This window comes from Hibiscus syriacus, unplaced genomic scaffold, assembly GCF_006381635.1.
Source record: "Hibiscus syriacus cultivar Baekdansim isolate YM2019G1 unplaced genomic scaffold, ASM638163v2 tig00112285_pilon, whole genome shotgun sequence".
Classification (NCBI taxonomy): domain Eukaryota; kingdom Viridiplantae; phylum Streptophyta; class Magnoliopsida; order Malvales; family Malvaceae; genus Hibiscus; species Hibiscus syriacus.
In genome coordinates this window covers 2,788,365-2,796,874 of record NW_024063293.1, presented here as the reverse complement: position 1 = coordinate 2,796,874, position 8,510 = coordinate 2,788,365, and the positions used below count along the sequence as shown (strand labels likewise).

Genomic DNA, 8,510 nt, shown 5'->3' with positions numbered 1-8,510 from the left:
TTTATGAGAACTCGATGCAAATATGACAAACTCCTATCGGCTATTGTTGAACACTCTACAACTTCATGGACCCAAAAATCAGATAGTGATACTAGCAAACTCATTCTACAAGAATAAATATTGGAAAGAAAAGAGGGAATGGAAGTATAAGATAAGCAAAGTTTTCATTGAATAAAATACAACCCCCTATCAACAAAGGTCCTGAGGAATGCATTTATTTGTGATAGATTTTGAGCAAATGCTCATGACACGCAGTTCAACTAATTTTTTTCCTCACATGCTAAATGTCATCAACTGCTTAAAATTCTAAGTCAAGGCATACCAGCCATGTTAGTATTTGTGTCCAAACAAATCTCTAAGGACTCTTTTTCTTTAAGTAGGTTTGCAAGGAAAAGAAAATATTTCCTTCTTGCTACATCGAGATCAAAGATAAATTTAAACTTAATGAATGTTACAGCAGCATCAATCTTTTAATATTGAACTCAGTGGCAGCTGCACCATTGTCAAAAACCTTATGATTTTTCATCCCAAGCTTTTAATTTGATATTAATCCCTTACCTCATCAATTCAAATCTCAAGCGCAAGTGTGTATAGATAATATTACAAGGTCAAACTGAATCATTTAATACCAAGAGAAGTCACATTTCCGGCTTTTTAAAGAAAACCGTCAATAAACTAGTCACTCCAACGGTCTTAATGGTTAAAAAACTAGCATGTAGTTTCTCTCTTGAATTTGTTTTGAACAGTAAAAGATTTAGAAGAATAGACACTCACACGATCGAATGAAAATTGTCCGCAGTTGTTCCATCAACCTGATTAAAAAAATCATCATTCAATTGACAGATTATATAAAGCATTAAAAGCTAATGACTCCAGTAACTTAGTAACTAAACCTGATATTCAAGACTGAGCCAAAAGAGAGGCAAAATAATCCACCTGTCACTGCTTGTAGTATCTTCCTGAGATCTAATCCTTTGAAACCCGAACAACTATACCAGTCGGTGTATGGACTGTTTTAATATGACCCGATCCAATCAAGTCACGTAGGTGAAACCTCATATCAAGAGGAGACAATCTAAGGCGCTTCTTCTCCAAAGAAGCCAACATCATCTCTTTATATCTCCTACGATTTAAAAGAGAGAAGAGTTCCTTCCTTCCCTGCATTCCAAGCAAAATAAGAACATTGTAAATGCAACACTGACAGAATAAAGGGCTTAAAATTTTGATATATATTGTAAAATCTAAAAGCTTCAGACTTAGCTAAGTCAAAGCAGCATCTAAATTATTCAAAGAACTCAATGAATAGCTAAGTGTTCAAAAGTTTTGGAGGTTGTGCATCTATATATATTATACTCAACTCAAGGCCACATTTAATCCAATTTTGTAAGTTCATCCCAAACCAAAAATTTTAAAAACTGAAATAAAATAAAGGAACCAATGGGATTCCATCTAAAATTTATTTTCTACTCCTATTTATAACCAGAAAATTTGTAATTTTGTATATAGTTCCAATAGTGTGTGTGTGTATTTCCAAGCTACTGATTCACAAAAATGATCAGAACTTCCACAAAAGTAATCAGCACATGAACCCTTTCTCTGCAAAATATATCATCATATATTAAAATCCCACCAGTTAGAGCAGAAAAATTAACTGAAAGAAATAACTTACCTGGGAGAGGCCTTTTAGTATTGAACCAATATTTGGAATTGCAAACCAGTACATACTTGGGTCAATCAACTGGCGAGTCTGAAAGGGAAATGTTCTTCTTCGAATAGGTATAGACTCAAGAAGAAATCGAGCATGTCTAATTTAATGCAATATTGCAATTATACAAAAAAGTGGAAATGAAAACTAAGAGGGAAATGGAATTGCATAAGTACCATATGATGGGAAACTAAAAGGAAAAGAAAAGGGCCAATATGCATTCGACTAAATACCAATATGAATAACAAAACATTTTCACGGGCAGAGACATGTTTAAATTCATGCATTCTAATAAACTCATCCAGATGCCACTCAAATATAGGATGTAACTGTATTTTGATATAATTACTCAATTAAACATCTACAATCCTTTTTATGATATGCCACAGTGAAATATTCATATAATATTGAAGTATCCAAGGATAGAATTTCAAAAAACTAAAACAATATGACAAATTCAGCAGAACGAAATTTCACTTACAAGAAGGCCAGCATTGATTAGGAGGGATATGTGCTCATCTTTCACCCGTCCCCCTAGAGATAAGAGTGCATACTGTAGCAAAGATAAGCAAAGCCAAGAAAGTATAGAGTCATGCATGCATGCATATGAAAATGGTAATTTTTTCTGCAAAGAAATTTTTTGAAACAAACAGGGAGACATTCATAAAAGACTAGATGACATCTTCTAGAGTAACATGAATTCATGATATACGAAGTTATATCCTTGGTTTTTAAGTGCGCAAGGCGCACTGAAGCGCAAAGGGTCCCTGGAGCCTAGACGCAAGGCGCACGCCTTTTGTATGTGAGGCGCACTGTTTGTGCTAAAAAAATTATAAATCAAGTCTGGTACATATCCATACACATTACCCATTGATGCACTCCTAAAGTACTTAATCTCCTTCACACACTATGTTCACTATTGTTTGTTTTCAAAACCTTAGTTTCCAAAATACATAAACACAGACTTAGGGTGACACTATTAAATTAATAATTATATGTTTAAGTATAAAGAATTTAATATATAAAATAATGTTAGTTACGTATTTTGATTTTTTAATTAAATTAATTATTTTATAATATGTGAACATAATAATTAATTTAAAAATAAAATACTAGATTTTTTATTATTTTATTTAAAAAGTTATACAAATTTTGATTTAGTTGATATTTTATATCGTATCTCATTATAAGTAATGAATTCTAATGATTTTTTTTAAAATTGATATAAGAAAATTCAGTATAATAAATATTTAGATGAAAAATGTTAATTGTGTAAATAATTTTTTAAATATTCTAATTATAAAAATTCATTATAATTATAAAAATAATTCTTAAATAATTATAATTATATTTGTATATTCCTTATTTATATATATTCAATATTTTTATTTATAAAATAGTAACTATTTAAAGAAAGCAAAAGCCGAGAAGGGAAAACCAAAAACCAGAGAACAGCAAAGCGGCAGAGGCGGTGCGCTTTGGTGCCTTCCCAAATGCCTAAAAAGAGAGCTCACATTTGAGCTTCCTGTGCCTCGCTCCGCCTCTAGCTTTAGAGGTGATTTTTCTTGTGCCCATCATCGCTTTGTGCATAGGCGTGCCCTAGGTGACTTTTTAAACCCCAGGTTATATCAATCTCAAGCACAATAAAATAATAAATAAATTTAACCCACATTCATAAAAGATTAGATGATATCTTCTGATATAAGCACAAAGTTATATCTATCTCAAGACCTCCAACTCTTATAAAAAATTAAAAAAAAAAAAACAGAATAAAATAATAAATAAACAACACAATTCATTGGCGTTTTGACAACTCACAAGTTCTTGATGTCCAATGCTAGGTTCCAGCTTGGACTCAATAACATGCACTTTGAACCACTTAAAAACTTCAAGATTGCCTTGTTTCTTTCCTTCCATTCTTTTGACAACATGCTCTACCTGCAAAAATATTACAGACAGAAATCTGTCAAAATGAAGCCTACTTAGTAAGCTTGGAACAACACAAACATCCCTCACAAAGAGTGCCATGCACTATAAAGCCTAATACATAAATCAAAGTCAGCCAGATTATAAGTAACAGTCAATCACTTTGAACTAATGGAAACTAAAGTTGCAAACTAAACATCTCATCATTTATGAATTTACAGACATCAATAACCAACCTGTTTTAGATAATCATCTAAAAACATTATACCATGATCATCTTGCCCCGTATTTAGTTTGAAAATGCGCACTACTTTATCCCTCCTTAGAGACTGCAGAAAATCGTTATAGAAATCACATGGGACTAAGTGAGAAGGTTATTCTACAAATCAGTTCAGCAGAGAGAGAGAGTTGCAGGAAATATTACAATCAAAGAAAACTCCTAACAAACTAGAACATGTACTTGCTCCCCCTGCAAGAACTAGGAACTATCTAACTAGATAGTTAGATGCTTTTCTTATCACCTTCAGTCATAAAACATGTCCCAAATATTTACTTTACCAAGAACCAGATGATGTGTTCATCATAAAACATGCACGTCTAGCTATAATCTGCAACAGCCAGATGGTTCTAACCTGGAAAACATGTGGCAACACCCTAGAGAATCGAAGAAAATCAAAATACAAGACATCTCGGGATAAAGCCCTTAAACTAGAATATAGCATGTGAGCCTTCTGCATAAAATGTGCAAGAATAACACAACTAATCAAAATAACTTGCATAACACATAACTTCAAATTGCACATTAATTAAATCCAACCCACCAAAAAATGCCACTCCCATTATTCAATTAATAGAACACTTTTTTGGCCAAACGTACCATTGAACAATAGATCAGGAACAATTCTACATATGATGTAATATTCTAAATTTGAAGGTTAAGGAACCAAACCTCTAGCTCCCTATCCACTTGTGTTCTGTCCTTTACACTGCTATACAATTGTGACTGTAAAATAAAAGGTTGAATCGACACCTTGAAACATAACCAAATCAAATGAAACACTTTAGCTTTATCAATTTAAGGTTTAAATGAAAGTAGATGTAGAAGCATCTAAAAATGAATAAAATTACACATTGCAATTCGAAAAAGGAAAAGGTTTTTTTAATAGAGAAATGCTAAATAAATAGGTTTTAGAAGAAAAAGGTAGAAATTTTGAGAGAAGATAGCTAACCTTGTCAATCTGAGGAAACTGAACTCGCATCATACGAAGCGCCACCAAAGTGTCGCTAAAGCTAAGATTTTGCTCTGCGCGAAATTAGAAAGGATTCATGATGAGCATTCGCTAAAACAGGAAAGGAAAAAAATAGAAAGCAATATTTTTGTTGGAAGCGCCAAACTTTTACCGAGAGAATAAGAATGATTAGCGTCGCTGTCAACGGCCTCGATCTCTTCGTCTTCTCTTCTGCGTTTCTTTCCTTTGTCCATCTTTAAGTGAACCCTCAACCGACGGGAATTGGGAATTTGGCGCCGCACCCACCCTCTCAGGTTTGGAACTTTCTCAGGATAGTAATCAACGTGGAAGAAACATTTTACCAATGTTTTTAAAACAATATCATACATTGAACCGGTGAAAGTACTGATTTACTAAGTTAATTGGGTTCAATCACAGTTAAACCGAATTTTATATAAAATAATATTTTTTTAAATTTTACATAATATTCAAAGCAATATTAATATATATGTAACATTTTTTTAAGTTTATAATATTAAAAGGTATAAAAATATCACAAGTCATAACATATATAAATTAAAAATCATAAAATCAAGTGAAACAAAATGATTTAAATCAACTACAACATAATATTTAAGGTAAAACATATTAAATAATAAATATAATTATATAACTATAATAAAAAAAAAAATTGGGGCTTAAAAAAATCATAACAAATGATGTCATTTGGTTTAATTTTTTAAAAAAAACAATCTCACATGGCTAAGAAACATAGAAGAGCATCCCAAAAGTTTAAATAATAAAAATATGAGAACAAAACAATCTTACATGGCTAAGAAACATAGAAGAGCATCCCAACTTACTTCTATAAATAATAGAGGTAATTTGACATTCAAAATCATGGAGTCTTTTGGTGAGCACAGAGCGAACTATTCTTTCGCTTCAATTGAGCTCAAATTTTAAGCTTCAATCGAGCTTCTAATTTTTTTTTGAGTTCGAGCCTTTTCGAGTTCAAGTTTTAATATTATATTTTGAGTTCAAGTTTTAATATTATATTTCGAGTTCGAGTTGAACTTGATAAATTTTAGCTCGTGAGTTTTTGAGTCGAGTTGAGCTTACTTTTAAAGTTTTCGAGTTCGTGTCGAGCTCAGCAATACTCGAATTTGACTTGGCTCGTTGAATAAACGGCGTCGTTTAGTTTAATTTTTTTTTAAAAGAAAAAAAGTAAACCGGCGGCTCAAACCAGTTTTGACGGTTTTTAGCCAGTTCACCCCGATTTTATTAGTTTTCAGCCGATTCTACCGGTTTTCAACTGGTTCATTGTCAGCCCGATTTTGTGAGGTAACCGGATCGGATAGACCATCAGTTCATGATTCTATCGGTTGAACCGACCAATCCGATCTGTTTTTGATAATCATGCATTTTACGTAATTCCATTTGAACTAAAGAAAATATATCACAAATTAGGCTTAAAGGCACCCTTTAACTATTTCATTAGCACCTTAAGGTATTTTTCATTTTACCTCTTGAAGTTTAAATTTTTATCTAGTTTGTTTTAAATAGTTAGCTCCATTCAAAATAATAAAGGTAAATTATATATTTAGTCACTCAATTATTTTTACGATTTTGTTTTGGTCACCTAATTATCTTCGTTTACAAAACCATCCAGTTAACTACATAAATGATCACTTATGTTTGTGTTTTACTCACTTTTGGTCACTGATTTCAAAAAACATAAGATATGATCATTTTCGTTTTTATTTAATTAAGATGTGGCCATCCCGTTAAATATTTTGATATAATCATACATTTGGTCCTTGTTAATTTAGTCTTACTTTTAATAAATTTAATCCTTCAATCGAATGATATTACATGTCAAGCCACGTGTCACCATTTAGTTAGAGGACTAACTTTATTTTAATTTAATATATTTATTTCCACCAATCAAAGAGTGACATGTGTCACCTTCTAGATGAAAGAAAACAAAAGAAAGCAAATTGGGGCAAAAAAAATTCAAACCTTAGTCACTTAAGAAACCAAACATGTATCCAACCGTTAAGCCAAGACCATTGCTTGGTTTAAAGTATACAACATGTTGTATATATTTATATATATATTAACTTAAAAATATTTTATATTAACTTATTAAATATATTTTATTATTAACTTAATTTAAAAATATTTTATTTTTATTTTTCACTTAAACATATATATATTTTATGTTAAAATTTATTTAAATGTGTGATTAAATTAAGAGAATATGTAAATAACAGGGATCGAATGTGTGATTATACCAACTATCACGTCACATATTATATTAGTTGTTAACAACAGTTAACTCGTGATGACTACATCTTAATTAAATAAAAACGAAAGTGACCATATATTAATTAAATAAAAACAAAAGTGATCATATCTTATATTTTTTTGAAAATATTGACCAAAAGTGGACAAAACATAAACATAAGTGTGTAGTTAACCCCAAAATCATCACTAAACTTAAATTTTTGTTCCAATTTGGTAACCCAATTCGATTTAATTTATTTTTTAATATATTATATATAAGAATTAATTATATCGCATATTTTTACTCGACATATAAATTTAATTTTTAATAATAAATAATATTATTACATAAATAATAAATAACATATTAAATTATACATATTTAAAATTTCAATAAAAACATTAATATTAAATTAAAATATCATAAATATCTTTAATAAATAAAAATATGAATATTTCGGCAGCATCAACAGTCTCTTCAACAACCCTTACCTAGATCCAAGGCTCGCTTCTTCTCTTCAGTTCATCATGTCTTCTTCTAGTTCAGTTCCATTACCAGTAGTTCAGCTATATTTGGTCAGCATATGCTTGGGAACCACAAGGATACTATAGTTATTGCAGAAGTAAAGGATGTAGTCAATGTTGGAGATGATGTTCACTACTCAAGGATGAAATCATGTCTATATTAACGGTAATGTGCAAATATGGTTGTCTAAGATGAGAATATTAGTATGAAGTTTTGTTATTCTAAATGATGAATGGCCTTCATCCCCTCACTGGGTATAACATTTTGAAGCTCATATCTACTGGAGCTTCAGACTATAAAGTTACATATTTTATTTCCCAACTTGTCTATTGGGAAGGTTAATTTGTAATGAAAACTACCTTTTTGTACAATCTCAGAAATTGCCCTGGATTAGCCAAACTTGAAAAGTAATTAGTTTATTACGATTAGTTAATAAAATTGTGCTCGTTTTCCGTAAAGTACATAACCAAATTCAATCTTTTTTGTTGAACCTATTTTGATATAACAATTTTAAGGGTAAAAATGTTTTTGGACTAAATTGAATTTATTCAAAGTTTTCAAAAATAATTCAAAATCCATAAATTTTGAATTTGAACAAAAAAAATGATTTTAGTGTTGTGTAAGGTTACACCTTATTATAAAAGGTTAGAACAAATTAGTAAATTTGTTGAAATCCTTAGTTGGGAAGCTAAGGTAGGGGATGTAAACTTCATTAAGGGAGTTGAACCACTCTAAATCCTTATATCAATTTCTTACTTCTTTCAAAAGCTTCCAACAACTTTTTTATTTAGCCAATTCACCCCCTCTTGGCCATTTTCCTTGATTGATTGATTAACAA

General features: G+C 30.7%; 1 protein-coding gene across 3 annotated transcripts in view; it reads right to left on the bottom strand.

Moving 5' to 3' along the window:
* Nucleotides 1–566: 566 nt before the first annotated feature.
* The window catches only part of LOC120177175 (serine/threonine-protein kinase 19-like), a 28,242-nt gene continuing 20,298 nt past the window's right edge, over nucleotides 567–8,510 (bottom strand). The window contains exons 1-9 of one of the 3 annotated variants that reach the window (XM_039183397.1): nucleotides 5,033–5,172; nucleotides 4,861–4,934; nucleotides 4,581–4,661; nucleotides 3,868–3,960; nucleotides 3,524–3,643; nucleotides 2,187–2,258; nucleotides 1,670–1,747; nucleotides 937–1,158; nucleotides 567–812 (exon numbers count right to left, since the gene is read on the bottom strand). In XM_039183397.1, the coding sequence (XP_039039328.1) occupies nucleotides 967–1,158; nucleotides 1,670–1,747; nucleotides 2,187–2,258; nucleotides 3,524–3,643; nucleotides 3,868–3,960; nucleotides 4,581–4,661; nucleotides 4,861–4,934; nucleotides 5,033–5,114 (792 nt within the window). In that variant the 5' untranslated portion in view covers nucleotides 5,115–5,172 and the 3' untranslated portion in view covers nucleotides 567–812; nucleotides 937–966. Of the gene's footprint in view, nucleotides 813–893; nucleotides 1,159–1,669; nucleotides 1,748–2,186; nucleotides 2,259–3,523; nucleotides 3,644–3,867; nucleotides 3,961–4,580; nucleotides 4,662–4,860; nucleotides 4,935–5,032; nucleotides 5,173–8,510 lie in introns of those variants that run through there. The other 2 variants (XR_005521388.1, XR_005521389.1) reach the window with 2 other exon arrangements.